Here is a 15,878-nt window from a genome sequence, read left to right as displayed (position 1 = left end):
ATGATGATGATGATTCTGCTGAATAATGATTGTACTGGATTATTGGTGGTGATCGACCAGGATGAAAATGATGTGCATAAAGTTAAAAAGATCATCAAGTTATTTTAATTCCCCAAGAGAGACAAATAAATGGTTCATGGTTATCTGTAATGAACATCTTCAAAGCTTCCCTACATTATATTTGCCTTTTTTTCATCTTCGCCATCTTCTTCTTCTTTTCTTTCTTTTCCTTTTCCTATTCCCTTTCAACGTCAAAATATCATTCTCATTACACATAACTACGGACGATGATCTCTCTGTACAATCATTATTCAACCATTCGAGTCAACTGATGAACCTCAGGAAATTGAAATGAAAGATGATTGCTTGATAAGTGAAATTTCATTGCTCTTTAATCATCACCATCTGCGTTCACTTCAACAATTCGTTAGAAGAACTAAAAAGTGAAAAACAAATTGATTCGATTAAGAATTATTTGTATCTTCTTATACTATTTAACCATGATAAATGATATTCACTAATTCATTTGTTGTCTTGGTTTCAATGTTGCTTACAATGAATTGATTAATGGCTAAAAGCTGGTTATTATTCACAACTCACTTTGAATAGCAAGTTAATGATGTAAAATATAGTCAATGGCTCTGTGAATTAAAAAAGATGCTGACTAATTGTCCACCAATCCACGAAATCATTTATATTTCATCGACATTGCGATCGATTATCGAAATCCCTGACTATTTGTTTATTTCGGTATAAATATGGTTACATTTGATGAGCTTGTCTATTTATAAATCTGTAAATCATCAGGGAATTGTAATAATCAGTGTCGATCATGAAGCAATGGTTAAACATCGGATTTGTATCATATTTTGACCAGTCTTTGATAAGTTAACATACATTCATGTTATTTAAAATATTACTTGTCATAAGGCGAAATCAGATTGACACGTTTAAGGTTGATGAATTGCTGAACTGTCCACTTTAATTAAGAAGCTCAACATTATTTTTAAATTACCGTTTCCGTATAATGTCATGGTGCTTCAAAATGGACTCGCTTAAATGAGAGTCTCTAAATGTTTCATTGTTTATTGTTACTTTGAAAAATATTAACCAATCTCTAAGAGTGAATCTTACAATTTCAAATATTCATTAAACTCTTGACAGATTAATCTTGAACTTTACAAATTTCCTGAGCTAACGCACACTCTATTGACTAAAAATGCCCTTAGTGACCACTGAATTGCTAAGAGCACCGTGTCAATATGCACGCGGATACGGTGAGTTGGGGAGGAGACTGGAAGGAGTTTTACAGTTATTAGCAAGTCTGCATTTTGGTGGCAAATGTGGCACAAGCAGAGTAAAAGTACCTCGATTTATCATTAATCACTGAGTGTTAACTTTAATCATGACAATTAAAGTCAAAACAAGGTTTAATGTGATGAAAAACAAGGATTATAAACTATTTACTCTTGAGGCTTGGATTAATGAAAATCATGCCATAACCGGATGATTATAAAAATGGTCAAGAAGATTCTCACTGTGGAATCGATTGAGATTGAAACTTTAATCATGATTAGGCTGATTATAATACGTTAAATAATACAGATGAGTTAAAAAAAGGATAGATAAAGAAAATAAAATGAAATGAAAAATTGAAGCAGACGTAAGGCTGGAGGCAAATTATTTGTATTAATTGACGCTAAAGATGCTGTCAACCTTGGACGCTACTACGTCAATTGATTGGGAAGAGCATTTTTAACAGTTGTTTGACGTAAGTTGTCAAATTGCGTAGTTACCGATGAAGATGAACGGGTGAAGAAGATCAAAAAGGTAAGAAAGAGTTGAAAGAGAGAGTGAGAGAGACCGAAAGGAGATGCGATTTATTTTCAACACATTTTCAATATTATTTAGCAAAAGCAAATTGAAAGTTAATTGACCTTGTTGAGAGATGAATTAATATTTTAAATCAAGTTAAATCATCACAGACTTGATTGTAATAACATCCCTGATTGCTAGAACTGTCTTTTGAACGACAAATTAATAATTTATCCAATTTTTTCTTCTCTCTGGTTGAATTTGGGTTAAATTTAACCACAATCTTTGAATCTTATCTGCTGTCATCTCGTATGTTACAAGATAATTGATTTGTACCACAAAATCAACTTGGATTTTATTAACTGGAGATGAATTTATCATCTACTTTGAAGTTTACTTTTTAATTAACATTTATGTATCATTAAAAGTGAATTAAAGTAGCATTTTTTGTCATTGACTAATTGAGTTTGATTCTGTTGACGCATTTCAAGCGAAAATGTTTCACTTTTCATAAGTTGATTCGGATAAAATAATAAATTGGTTTACTTTTTGGTTGTGAGCAGCATTAATGAAATCGCAATCAATTTCTTTAATCTGTATTTATTTAACAAAAACAATACAACGATTGCATTACGATTTGCAATGAGACACGAATATTTGGCATTGAAGTAAACTAAACTTTACTGGAATGAACAACAGGGGATCGATTATATGATTTAACTTTTATGGAACAGTTTGGTTTGATTGGTTGATTATTCTGAATCAGAAAAATTAAAAATTGAATATTTGTGACCATAATTTGCTTGATTGTCGAAAGAATAGAAAACATTTTACATTATGAACATTTGAAGTGATATGATAAGGAAAAAATAATAAGCAAGTAATGCTCCAAGATCAATAATTAAAGCGGTATTTCTGTTAAATTAGGGTTCAATTTGCTGATGCCGCATCTTGTTCTTGGTTCGGTACTGAACTTTCTTCAATATCTGAATCAGATGCACCAGCAAGTGATTCTTTTATTGTTAAATGTAGCTGAAGAAATTTATCTTTTAACTTTTTATATTTGAGATCGAGAGTTAATTTTTGTAATTCAAGCTTTTCTTCCCATGATTTGTTGTTTTCGCTTATCATTTGGTCCTGTTTTGATTTTAAATCTTTAAGCTGCTCGGCTACTGAATTTTTCCAAGTGGAGTTTATTTCTTCCTCCTGTTTGGTCAAAGCATATCGATGGTCTTCGACTAGATTGTCCATTTTCTTGTTTAATTGGTCTCGTTCCTTGTTCAATTTGTCAATCTTTTCTTGTAATTCGGGTAACTGGTCGGCTTTCTTGAGTAGTTCATCACGTTCCTCCTTCAATTTGTCAACTATTTGTTGTAATTCGGCTAAACTATTAGTCTTTTTGACCAACTCTTCACTTTCTTCCTTTAGTTTATCAGCTGTTTCCGTTAATTCTTTTTGTAATTTTTCACAATTTTCTTCAAGTGATTTAGCTTTTAGTGCTTCTATTTGGGCTCTTGTAACTGCCTCACGATATTCTTCATGCATTTTTAATTGTAACAATTCTTTTTCAGCCAATGCTAAACGTTCTTTAACCTTTTGAGATTCTGAAATGTAGTCGAAATTCCTCAAGGAGTCGTATTTCATCTTTTTGAACAAAGGACCACTTAAATCATCGTCATAATCGTCACGAAGGGATTTAGCATTTACCCTGAATGTTGAATGATCGGATGTATCCATAGCAGAATGATACAGATATGATCCAGATAGATCAGTCATTACGGTGGATTCAAATACGGTTTCCTTACTTTGATCATCTAAAGACAATGTAAAATGACTTTCTGGAATCGGTGTAACTTTGGTTTTCAACGGTTCATCATTACTACTAGTTTCGTCTTCGATAACAAAATCTGCAGTAACAGGTGAAAATATAAATTTTTGGTCAGTTTCCGGGGCTATTTTTTCTTCCACTTCATTAGAAATAGAGGTTATTTTGGTTCCTTCTGATTCGTCGTCGTATACAATTTCAAACTGTGTGCATTGGTCACTTTTCAAAGTATCATGATCTTCCGGTAACACCTGTGTAGAACTAACTTCAGGTTCTTCGATAGAACATTCTATAGGTACTTCTTTTTCACGTTCTGTTGGCACTTTCGGCTCCGTCATAGAAGGACTGTCATTGAGAATGTTGTCAGTTGTTCCATTCAATAAAGTTGGTTCATGATTTGGTACGTTATTAGCTGCAATGTCAGGTGCAATGTTAGGCGCTTTATTAGGCACAATGTTAGGTACTTTATTGGGCGCATTATCAGGTGCAATGTTAGTCGCTTTATTGTGTGCAATGTCAGGTGCAATGTTAGGCGCTTTAGTAGGCGCAATATTAGATGCGATGTTAGGCGCATTATTAGGCGCATTATTAGGCGCATTGCTTTTGATATTATCAGATTCCGTAATTGGGTTTTGATTTGGCTCTGCATTACGAACTTCTGTATCCTTTGCATTTATCTTAGCACTATTATTGTTAATATCACTAATATTGTCGTTCTTGTTATTTTCTACACCTTTAACGGAGTCATCTTTTTTGCTGGTAGCACCTTCAGTATTGACGGTATCATTAGGTAAACTTTGCTTATTAATCGCACTTCTGTCCTCTTTGCTTCCTGATTCCACAGAGGCACCGTGTTCTTCTTGTTCATCATCAGTTAATAGTATAACATCTTCATCCGATGATGATCCCTTCGAAATGTAGTCTTTATCGCTGTCTTTGATTCTTCTCCTCAATCCAGGTAAGCTAAATTTACGGCCAAATTTTTTCCTCAAGGTATTCACATATTTTCTAGCTTGATCATAAGCCTCAATAAGTTCTTCTTTTTTCTGGGGTATGTCTAAATCCGAGCGACAAGGTATCCAGCATTGGCTCTCACTTATTCGGGTCCTGAAACGGTTCAAGAAATCGCTAACATAAATGGTAAGAAATGAATAGGATAAATAAAATAATAAATTATCATACCGTTCACCGGTCCCAAACAAGATCACATCGAGGCGTCCTGACGAACGATTATATCTGATCAACTTAGCAGGCCAAAGCGAGTCTAAATAAAAATATAGGGTGATTAGTCTAAAGGTTTGTTTGATTATCATCTAGAAATAGAATTACCGTCTATTTTGGCAAGAATCAAAAGATGACCCCACGGACAAGTCATCGTTAACCATTTGTCACCAAAATTAGAGAAATTTAAAATACAATGAGGACAGTCCTCTAAATATCGAATTCTAGCCTCAGCCGTCTTTTTGAATTCAATCATTTCGTTTTTGTAAATATATAATTCTTTTGACAAAGCTCTCATCTCTCTGTTACGGTTTTCACATTTAACGATAACAGCACAATTATGATTGATGAGAGTTATATCATTAAGAAACTCTCTCGGGCTGTTATAAAGATTATCTGAGGTCTTGTCTTTGATTTTATGAAAATCCATGGTAAACGGACATCCAGATATTGAAAGCTTGCTTGCAGGCCAAAGTAATGGAGCAGGAGCAGACTAGAAAAGAATGATAGAAACGTAAATCAATGCTTATCTGAAATCACTGAGTGCCAACACATTAGGCTTAAATGAGCATCACGACTTACCTGTTTTAAAAGATCTAAAATATAAGACAGCAAAGTGTTGAGAGTTTTCTTTGATATTTTCTGGAATTCTAGACCTTTATCCCAGTTTCTTGCAGCTTTAGCAAGCATTTGGCATTCAGAACATGATGTGGAAAATTGGTATAACCTTCTATTGTTAGGATCAGGAACAAATAATGAGTCATCGGTCATTATGTTACGAGCACATCGGTAATGGTAGTTGCGAAAGCATTCTTTACAGGGTAAGCTTGCATGTTCTCGATGACAAATCCAACAGTATTTATCGGTTTCCTGAGATTAGAAATACCAGAATAAGAATAAACAGGGTAACGAGAATATGATGCAATAATGTAAGGTATAGAAATACTTACAGGCATGATTAGTGAGAACTCACGATAGTGTCGTCTAAAATTCAAATTATTAAAACATGAATAACCTGGGGAGACATAAAATGAGGAATTAAAATTCATGATTCGATGTAAATTAAATAAAACAGAATACAATAAGGTTAGTAAGGTATAAACAAATAAAAATTGAACGATTAAAACCAAAAGATATGAAAAGATAGATAAAACAAGGGACACGAGAAAGGCTTAAGAGAGTATAAAGATTCACAATTTTAGTGCAATAATTTTACTTACTTGAGGTTTTGTTTATTCCTTGGGATATTTAAGTAACAATAAAGATTAACAGTAAAAAATAAAAGTGAAACAAAAAGTTCAAATTAATATCAAAAAGAACTGAACACGTTTAAACATCTTCTGAAAGAGAAAACAAAAACATCATCTGGAAGTAAAAAACATCTTACCAGCCATAAAACCAAACATCGCGCGTAAAATCCAATTTGAAAAATGGAGGGTAACTTAACTTGGCTTTCAACAAGAAACTAATAAACTTATCTAAATATTGAACACATTGACTATTTTTACCACTTTTCTTAATTTAACACAGATGTTTAAAGATTCCTTAGGAATTTATTGGCCTCTCTTATTGTTAACTCTTCATCCATCAACAATTGAAGAGTAAAATTACCCGGAATCACCTCTCTGTTTACTTTGCCAAAGCTTGTGAATTAGGATTTAACGAGTGAATGCCATGGATTTGTCGTATGAAAAAATTAACAATTATCAACATAACTGATATATTAACTCCGATTGGCTGAGAGAATCTCATGTTTATTCATTCCCGAATCAACTAATTGATAAAGTTTAAGCAATAACAAATGTTCAAACAAGCATTAATGGTGACAATTTGCTTAACAAGTTGTTTTTCTGTAGATCAATTGACAATTGCTATTGTTTCTGTATCTTTTGGATCTCTGGATCATCTGTTTGCTTTAACAATGATGGATAATTTAAAAAATTTTCATTACGATGAAAATTTTCCTAATAGATGCGTAAGATGAGGATAGCTGAGCGTTGCTAGCTTTATCTAAAAAACACAAAGGCGGTGAAAAAAGCTTCATTGAAAGCAACATTAAAGGTTAATTTTTAAGATGTCTTTTTGTTAACCTATCCTGGTATTTTTAATCAGTGAGATAATCGTTACAATTATGCCAATCATATTTATGAAACCGTCAACTTTGAAGATGAAGTCGCAATAGATTTATTGTTCCTTGATTGTTTCTGTACGCAATTTTTAGCTATGCTAACAAGGATGGTTTTGACTATTCATCTGTTTAAATTTTCAACTGTATCTTTTGTTCATCTGACTCATCGAAAGATTTTATAATGTGCTTATATATTTACAATGCAAGATTTATACACCAGACACTGAAGTTCAAATAGTGTTCTTTACTTCTGCCTGCGACTGGCTCTTAAAAGTTCATTTGCTTTATTGTATCCATGAAATCTTGATCGATGTGAATACATTTGAGGTGAGAATGAGTTTTCTTTACCAATTTGTGATCCTAATAGGTTTATCCATTGGAGTAATCAGTAACAATGTTGAACCTTTGAATAATTTTGCTAATCAGCATGTTATGAATAATAATCCCGTTAATAATCCAACTAATACTTTCAATAATCCAGTTTTACCTAAAAACCTACATCCAGCTGTTAATAAGTTGCAGCCAGATAATATCAACCATAGAAGTAACAATTTTAACGAGAAAAATTTTGACAAAAACGACGATAATACTGTTCAAAGCAATTTGATAATCGATGAAACACGATCTATTGATCAGCTTATTGTTGATTATGGCTATAGTTTCAACAAGTACTATGTCACCACCAGTGATGGCTACATTTTAACTATTCACCGAATTAAAAATCCTTGCCTATCTGATGAACCATTGGATCCAATAATTTTGGGTCATCCGGCAACTCAAGATGGTTCCATTTTTATAGATGGTACACCTTTTTACAATCCAATAAGTTGTTCAACTGGTGCTGTTGATGAACCTTTCAACCCAAATCTTGGTTTCTTGCTAGCAGATCTTGGCTACGACGTCTTTATGCCCAGCTTTAGAGGTTTCCGTTACTCAAGAAATCACACTGACTATAATCCAGCCAAGGGTAAACCAACTTTATATAAATACATTCATTTAATTATCCATATCTTTTAAAGTAAATAATACAAATTTTATTATCCACAGATGCTGAATATTGGGATTTTACTTCCGATGAAATGGGAAAATATGATGCACCAGCTATAGTTGATTTCGTTCTCGGCTTGTCAACATATCGTGAGTATAAAAACGATATCTTAATTTATAATGAGATCAAGTTATGTTTATTAAACATAATCAGTGTGAATTGCTTATTGTTAATGCACATGTTAACATGTAAAATATAGCCATCAAAAGGTTCAAATGTGTGTTTCTTTGTGATCTCATTAAATTTTGTTGTGGCCCTTCGTGTTTAATGTTTAATTTTTAAAATCGTCTTTTTTATTGAATTCTTATAGCTGAAGTGATTTGGATTGGCCATTCATTAGGTGTTTCCATACCGTTGATTCTTCTCGCAACTCAACCTTCCTATGAAGAAAAAATTCGCCATGTAATCGGTTTGGCTCCTACAACTTTTCTCGGTCATACCACACACCCATCAACGAGATATTATGCTGATTCTGGTTTAGGAAAAGAGAAGCAGACTGAATTCGGTCCTAAAGAAGATAATAAAACAACGACTAAAAGAGAATCGATAATTGCTAATAGAGCCTCTAATGAATCTCTTACAAAATTGTCACGCCAATATTTCTATGACTTTGGTTACGATCCAGCCCAAACTAATGTCACTCGGTTACCCGTTTTCTATGCCCAGCAAACTCAAACCTCATTATCCACATACGTTCATTTTTCTCAACTTGCTTGCATTCCTTATTTCAAGGCATTTGATGGTGGCAAGAAACGAAACACTCGTGAATATGGCAAACCTAAGCCTCCCTTTTACAAAATATCTCAGATCAGGAATGTTACCTTTACAATTATGGCCTCACCAAACGATAAAGTTGCTAAACTTCCCGACGTTAAAAAGCTGGTTAAAACTCTGAAAGGTAATTTGTTTTAGTTACGTTGTAACACTTGAAAACAAACAAGTAAAATCGCTATCTTTAATTTGATGTTTGATCACTAGGCAGCATTGTTACGCTTTGTGTTGCCATCTATGGAAGCTTAATTTACTAACTCAATTCTTGTTCCTAATTACAGCTCCAGTCGATTTAAAGATCGTCAAATACAAGAAAATGAATCATTTTGGCTTCTTATGGTCTCTCAATCGGCAAAAGCTTGTTAATGATGTGATCGTTGACACATTGAATGAAGTCACATCATCATAAACTTTGCCAGCATCTTTGCTGGTTCCAAAGCTGTTAAAATCTTGTATTATTAATGCATTAATTATGAAATAATGAAAATTTGAAACTCACAATTAGCAAGAATTGTTTTTACTGCATACTTTCATAACAATGAAAAGTTTGATATGAAAAGGTTATCAGCCTTATTCAATCAACTCGCGATTAAACCCAATGAATGAGCTGAAACTGCTTGTGGATTAACCATTTTATTGTAAGTTTTTTCATAAATAATCCATAAAATCATTAATATATGAAAACATTAAGAAAATAAGAGAATCGGGTTCAACTAAAATTCAACCTTTAGTATATAATTAATCAAAAAGGTAATCATAATTCTTCCAGGCTTTAGTTGTCATTGAACAATGTGATAAAATTAATATAATAAATGAGAATTCCTAAAATAGTAAACAACTTTGATGATGAAAATTTTCAAGAGCTAAATGTTGACATTTTTGATCAAACTTGTAACTGTCCATTTATCTTTACAGAATGGCTGGACTCGTCAGAAGATTCACGTTGGTCAAATTTTTGAATCTAATCCAATGGACTGACATTCTATACCAATGGAACCAATCGATATTTTCTGAAATTAGATACAGGAGGAGATGAAAGAGGTTAACTTGAATCAGCTTTTGTCAGATTTTGTTGTCAAATGAACGAAAGAAGATGAAGAAGAGCAAAAAAAAGAAGAGCTGAAAGTAAAACTGAACGTTAACAGCAAAAGGCCCTATGACAAAGATGAGTCTTTGGCTGGTTGATTAAGTATTCATTATCTGGTACAAGAAAATGTTGAATCGTACTGAAGAGAAGATATCTTGTCATGCTCTATCATGATAACAATGAGTGCTCTGGAAATATAAATCTACTACGATGAAGATAGAGATAGAAAGTAAAGAGTGAGAATTTCTTGTAAGAAAGTTAATGTTAAACTTAAGTGAAAAATCTGCCTGGATCAAAATGAGTCTGCTTCGAATCACTCGCCCTTTCAATCTTTTTCAATATCAAATGTTCCATGTCTTCCTTTCTTTTCCACTTTCACCATCAACATCATTTTCAAAACCATCTGAACCATCATCGGACTCGTCATTATCATCATTGTCATCCCTTATTCAATCTCTTAAAGTATCTTGACTTTTATTCATCTTGTGAATCGTCAACAACATTAACACTAACAGCCATCAGCTCCAAGTAGACCTTTGATAATCACAATCCTGCCAATGTGCTGAACGGATCTTCGATTGAATTCAAGTCTGAAAAATGTATTTTCAAAGTGACACCAATATTCCAAAACAGTAATCAAGTGTGAGTTAATTGTAAGCAACAATGCGAAGTGATCAACCTCTTCTTCCATCCAATCCACCAACTGGGATTTTCCTTACTTCATCTGAATTGGATCAGCAACAATCAACTCGTCCACTGGTACCAGTGAGTAGACAAGATTCAAATCCGTGGCCATCATCAAACAATTCATCGACAAGTAAACGTGGTGGTGGCAGTGGGTCTGGCAGTGCCACTGGTAACCGTCAAAACAATCCTCCCAACCTTCCACCACCTCATCAACTGTATCGCTCTCGTCACCGTGAAACTGACACTGAAACTCTTTTAACTTACACTAAGGGTTTCCTTGTTTGTGCGTATTTTGTTTTCATCATTGGAAGTGGCATCACAATTAAAGAACTGTTTACCTTTCTATTCGATGATTACCGCTACAATACAGAATGGATAACCGGAATCATCATCTTAATACTCATTGGAATCTCTGTTTTGGGTATTTATGGAGCTTTCAAGGAAGATTCCTGTATCCTTTTAGTCTACGGATGCATCATATTAACGGTATTTCTTTTACACATTGCCTTACTCCTGGTTCTTAAAAATGCTTGTGCTGATAAACGTGACGTTTGTAGTAAAAATGTGGCCACTCCACCTGGTTTAGCACCCATCTTAGTAGCCATATCTGAGCTTGCCATTGCTTTGTCAGCTTTTTTCATGACACTGGTCATTGAATCGGAAAAAAAGAAGCATTCAGTTCCAAGATTATATCCAGTTGGGGAAAACTCGTGCCAAACTGTGTGAAAACCAATCCAAAGAAACATCCAAGTAAACACTGATTCACTTTGTAAATTGTAACCACTTTTTTCTAATACAATTTAATTGTAGTTGAATTGCAACAAATTGCAATAAACAAGAGAAAGAGTGAATTTCATTTCAGTATATAATTTAAATCCTTCATAGATGTCAAAATTTCAGGGAATCTCTTCAACTGACTATCGTCTGATTGAAACATTCAAGAGTGTCACTTAAAGCCTGTTGGATTCATTAGCAAACATTTGTTCAGCCAATTGAACGTCCATTGACCGCAATTGAACTTTTGACCTACCCTCGATAACCCAAGTAAAGGAGTAAAGCCACGGAAGAGAAAGGACGATAAGAAAGCTGTAAAAAGCATAATAATAAGAAGATGGCAGAAGGGAAGAAATAATTATCTTCAGCATTTCAACTTGAACCACTTACCCAAAACCAAATATCGATCGATTTACAGCTAGATGGATTCGTAGCAATCAGGACAAGAAAGAAATGTCAAGATTCACTTCTCTTCACTGATCAATTTATATTGTTATGCGTTTTTTTCCCTGAGATATTTTTTGTTTGTTTGTTAACATTCAATTCATTTAATCTTCCCAACTGGTGAAAGTGTAAATGTATATTTTTGTTCACACACGATAGTTACATTTGATCACTCTTCTTGATCATCATGAATCATCATCAAAACCATCAACATTATCATCATCATTCCAGTATGAAAACAGTAATAAGGAAAAATTGTAATTATGACAAAAGGAAGATGTTATAATCAAAAATAAACACAATTGTATCCGCCTTACAGTGAAATGACTAGATAAATTGAGTACCATAATAAATGATCCATGATATATCCAAATGATAATCAGATGAAACTCAGAATGCCATGCAAATATTATTGATCACCCAAAAGACTGACTATAATAATGAGCATCTTCCGTCCTTTATTTGAAAATTTTTAACCCAACAATTATCCACTGCAATCAAAGTAAAAGATATAATCTGGACAAGAGTAATTTGATTCCAACCAACGTAACAAACATCAAAACAATAGCCAAGATCATTAATGTAAAGATCATGGATGGAACCTGAATTTATCAAATTTTTTCCTCGTCAATTAAGCAAATTAAGTAATGAATAGAGATATTCAGATAAAACACAAAAACCCAATTAAACAATTTGCTGGTAACTTAAACCATAACCCAAACCAAGACAACCAGAAACCCTTTTTTATACAATTTGATGTAATAATATTGATAAAATATTATTGAATTACAATAAAAGATATTAAAAACCCAAATTGACCAAAATTTACTTCTTCATTATAAATTGTTGGGTTTAGCCTAAAATTTATTGGTTTACTTGCAGTTAATGGTTGCACTTATCGTAACTATTATAAAATGGGAAATGATTAAACAAATCAACAGACAATGCATTTCAACTAATAATTGATATTTCATTACTCATTTAATACATTAACAATAATAATTATTGAATAAGTCTTGTTTAGGTTTGTGTATCTCAATGTATCTTTGTAGGCCTTTGTGTTGAATAAAAACAAGAGCAAATTGCGTGACATCAACCCTTTCCTGGTTATTATTATTATATTATTATCATGATCGATTGTGAACTTTTTTGATTGAAACAAAAAAAAACTAATGATAAAGATTCACTTCTATTCATGGTTGTTATAATGATGATAATCCTAGATCCTGGAAATTTTTTATTGTATTTAAACACACAAAACATTTCACCGTTTTTTCATGTAATATTTATACATTAATGTAACACACATTGTCAAGTTTTAGGTCCCTGGGACGAGACCAACTATTAAGATATTATTATCAGGTCTGAGTATCTATAACAGGCAAGGGTAAATGAAGGTTGAGTATTTATAAATTATGTTGATGTCCGATGCTTGGAATGAGAACAAATAGTTAAAGGATTTATTAGACAATTATCAAGATATGAAGGTAGATGAAGAAGTTGTATGAACCACTTTAATATTAAAAGAGGAAAGCGCGATAATGATTGATCGTAAAATTTTTGTTACTTTATATAATAATATTGATCTAGTTGAGTGTTTAATTGCCCTTGATGGTTAGGTGAGGAAAATTCAAGATTAAAATTATGGCTAAGTGATTAAAAGATTAAAATGGTCAAAATAATGGTAAAGATGGTTTAACGATTTGTAAAATGGCGCTTCATTATTTTGGCGGTTAAGTCTGGGGGAGAGACTTCCATTTTTATTTTATTCAACTGAAGTGTCATCGTTAAAATAGTGTAACGTCTTTTATTAATCAACTTTTTTCTTTGCTTGTGTTAATTTAATCAAGTGAAAGGTTCGGTTTGGTAATTTGGGGAGAAGACTGCACTCTTGCTTTCACTACAAGATTGAAATTCGTATCTAGGATCACTTTATAGCGTTTGAATGCTTTCACAATCTACTATGAATTTGAGATCTCATTAGAGATGGTTAACACTAATTTAGGGTTAAAGAAACTTTTTGAGTTTAAGGAACTTTATTAGAAGTTTATAAGAATAAGGAATATAAGTTTAGCTCCTATGAAGGAGGATCGCAAAGTCTAAGAAGACTAGGGTGACTTGAACAGAGTTAAGAATACTGGTAAGACGTGAGTCTTGATAATATGAATATTCAAGTAAGTTAAATGAAAAGATGAATTAGCTTTTTATAGCAAGCTAAGACAAAAGAATACAATTTGGAGGGAACAATTGTGAGGGTCAAGATTTTCTCTTTCTATGTTTGTCGCAGATTGGTAATGTACCAAGATGACTAAGATATCTTTATCTTAATTGAGGCTTGATTAAGCTATTGTAGCCTTTACCTAAGTAAATGTCTGGGGACATAAACTGTTGAATGATATCTCGTGAGAGATGCTTCTAGCCTTATCAATGCTAAGGGATTAAAACATCTAGATGATGTACAGTTGAAATTGATGTTAAAAAAGAAAGGGAATTTACACTCTCTTTCTAAATGGCACATAAATTTGCAATCTTAATTTCTTGGTTAAAATAAGCCTAAATTGGTGGATATCTTAAAAGAGATAAATCTGTTGCCTGAACTGAACAGAATAAGTAAAATTCAGAAGCACTAATCAGGGACAAACATAGTTAGGAACTTAAGAAAGTTTAAGATATAATTTGAATTATAATAAAAACAATGAAATGAATGAATTAAAAGTAAGAAATAAGATCAATTTGAATCTAAGATTCGAGTTAAGAAGGATTCATTGAATCATTTCAAGAAGCACGAAATCTACCCTTCACTTCGGTGGATTCAAGACCTTGATCGCTTTTTGAAATGAGGTTTATGGATTACTTCTTGGGGAATCGGCTGAAGATGATCTTTGCCTGGTGGGGTAGAATACGTGACGTCGGACCTGAGAGGAATGAATAACAGTGTGAGAGGAAGATGAAGAAGAGCCTGTAGAGGTGAATGATTGGTTTGAAGTTGAAGATAAATTCGAGGTATCCGATTGTCTGTCTAATCTTTGAAGTGGACTGGGTGGAATCCGGTAGGCTAATATTTTTCCATGGTCTCTGTTAGGAATAGAAGAAGTTTCGGAAAGAGAAGAGGAAGAAGAGGAACTGTCTGAAGAGAGGTTTGAAGTTGAACCAGAGCTTGAGCTTGAACTTCCAGTTTGTTCAGAGTGTGAACTCAATGACTGATTTGAACCTTTATTTGAATCAGGGTTGGATCCACTTTCAGTAGTAAGGTCTCGCAAGTACGAGTAAATGGTTGAAGAAGGTGAAGCTGGTTCATCCAGTTCAGCTGAAGGCGGAGGTAGATCTTGATCTTGAGGTTCTGGATCTTCTTGAGATTCTTGCTTTTCTTGAAGTTCTTGAGGAACTTGTGGTTCTTGGGATTCTTGGGGTTCTTCACATCTTCTTTTCTTAGGTGCAGAGTGTGCTTCCGGTGAGATAGTTTTAGCTATGGTTTCTTGTGAGACAACATTAAGAATAGCAACTTCGGGTAATTGAGGCGGAGGAGTAATAACTTTTACCGGTGACATAACTGGAGTATTATCAGAGGTGACTTCAAAATCGAATAAGGGATCAAGAAGTAGAGGAGAGACAGGAGGAAGATCTTCAAGATTGAGTAAAGGAAGATCAGAGCTTTCAGAAGGAAGAGTTTGAGAAAGTTTTTCATCATCAGGATTGACTTCAGATTCTTCCGTAGGAACTTTTTCTTCGGTCGTGATGTTTTCTTTATCTTCGGTAGGAATGTTTTCTTTATCTTCGGCAGGATGAGTAGGTTGTGTTTTGACTGAGTGAGTGGAATCTTGAGATTTAGCAGAATGATATGAGCCTTGAGACTTATCAGAATGTTGTGAGTCCTTTGAATGGTTTGAGCCATGAGACTTGTCTGATCCATCCGAATGAGAAGAATCAGCAGAATGTATTGAAACATTGCACTCACTTTCTCCATAATTTGAATAATCAGAGGAATCATTAGATGAAGCAGGGGGAACACAAGGTGCTCTAAAGTCAAGATCTTTGTTCCTGAGAACATACGCCCAATTTGATGGCCATCTCGCCTGAT

The 15,878-nt window shown here is 33.5% G+C and overlaps 3 protein-coding genes across 6 annotated transcripts; 2 read left to right on the top strand and 1 right to left on the bottom strand.

Moving 5' to 3' along the window:
* Positions 1-2,384: 2,384 nt before the first annotated feature.
* On the bottom strand, positions 2,385-6,207 carry LOC107363879 (uncharacterized). 3 transcript variants are annotated; one of them, XM_089268738.1, is made up of 7 exons: positions 6,082-6,207; positions 5,812-5,876; positions 5,444-5,731; positions 4,970-5,354; positions 4,823-4,904; positions 4,209-4,768; positions 2,385-4,160 (listed from the first exon to the last, which is right to left on the bottom strand). In XM_089268738.1, the coding sequence occupies exons 2-7, from the start codon at positions 5,815-5,817 to the stop codon at positions 2,746-2,748; spliced, it is 2,736 nt and encodes a 911-aa protein (XP_089124864.1). In that variant the 5' UTR covers positions 5,818-5,876; positions 6,082-6,207; the 3' UTR covers positions 2,385-2,745. The 3 variants fall into 3 exon arrangements, with proteins under 3 accessions (XP_089124864.1, XP_015786634.2, XP_015786635.2); XM_015931148.3 differs by having other exon boundaries at positions 2,385-4,768; XM_015931149.3 differs by having other exon boundaries at positions 2,385-4,747.
* A 1,070-nt stretch (positions 6,208-7,277) lies between these two features.
* On the top strand, positions 7,278-9,309 carry LOC107363903 (lipase member K). Of its 2 annotated transcripts, XM_089268743.1 has the most exons (5): positions 7,278-7,316; positions 7,471-7,956; positions 8,037-8,126; positions 8,348-8,935; positions 9,090-9,309. In XM_089268743.1, the coding sequence occupies exons 2-5, from the start codon at positions 7,896-7,898 to the stop codon at positions 9,215-9,217; spliced, it is 867 nt and encodes a 288-aa protein (XP_089124869.1). In that variant the 5' UTR covers positions 7,278-7,316; positions 7,471-7,895; the 3' UTR covers positions 9,218-9,309. The 2 variants fall into 2 exon arrangements, with proteins under 2 accessions (XP_089124869.1, XP_015786663.2); XM_015931177.3 differs by having other exon boundaries at positions 7,278-7,956.
* A 534-nt stretch (positions 9,310-9,843) lies between these two features.
* LOC112539070 (uncharacterized) lies at positions 9,844-12,614 on the top strand. Its single transcript, XM_025161270.2, has one exon. The coding sequence runs from the start codon at positions 10,559-10,561 to the stop codon at positions 11,306-11,308; it is 750 nt and encodes a 249-aa protein (XP_025017038.1). The 5' UTR covers positions 9,844-10,558; the 3' UTR covers positions 11,309-12,614.
* The last annotated feature ends 3,264 nt before the right edge of the window (positions 12,615-15,878 follow it).

The sequence above is a fragment of the Tetranychus urticae genome, chromosome 3 (assembly GCF_039701765.1).
Source record: "Tetranychus urticae isolate SD_2017Ah chromosome 3, NJAU_TeUrti_SD_1.0, whole genome shotgun sequence".
NCBI classification, from domain to species: domain Eukaryota; kingdom Metazoa; phylum Arthropoda; class Arachnida; order Trombidiformes; family Tetranychidae; genus Tetranychus; species Tetranychus urticae.
The sequence above is the reverse complement of the archived record's forward strand: the minus strand, read 5'-3'. Positions and strand labels throughout refer to the sequence as shown.

Coding starts and splice junctions, on each gene's coding strand:
- LOC107363879 (XM_015931148.3), bottom strand. Junction 5,355..5,443: donor TTTTAGATCTTTTAAAACAG/GTAAGTCGTGAT, acceptor ATTCTTTTCTAG/TCTGCTCCTGCTCCATTACT. Junction 4,769..4,822: donor TTGTTTGGGACCGGTGAACG/GTATGATAATTT, acceptor CATTTATGTTAG/CGATTTCTTGAACCGTTTCA.
- LOC107363903 (XM_015931177.3), top strand. CDS start 7,323: ATGAGTTTTCTTTACCAATTTGTGATCCTAATAGGTTTATCCATTGGA. Junction 7,957..8,036: donor TGACTATAATCCAGCCAAGG/GTAAACCAACTT, acceptor TATTATCCACAG/ATGCTGAATATTGGGATTTT. Junction 8,127..8,347: donor TCTCGGCTTGTCAACATATC/GTGAGTATAAAA, acceptor GAATTCTTATAG/CTGAAGTGATTTGGATTGGC.
- LOC112539070 (XM_025161270.2), top strand. CDS start 10,559: ATGCGAAGTGATCAACCTCTTCTTCCATCCAATCCACCAACTGGGATT.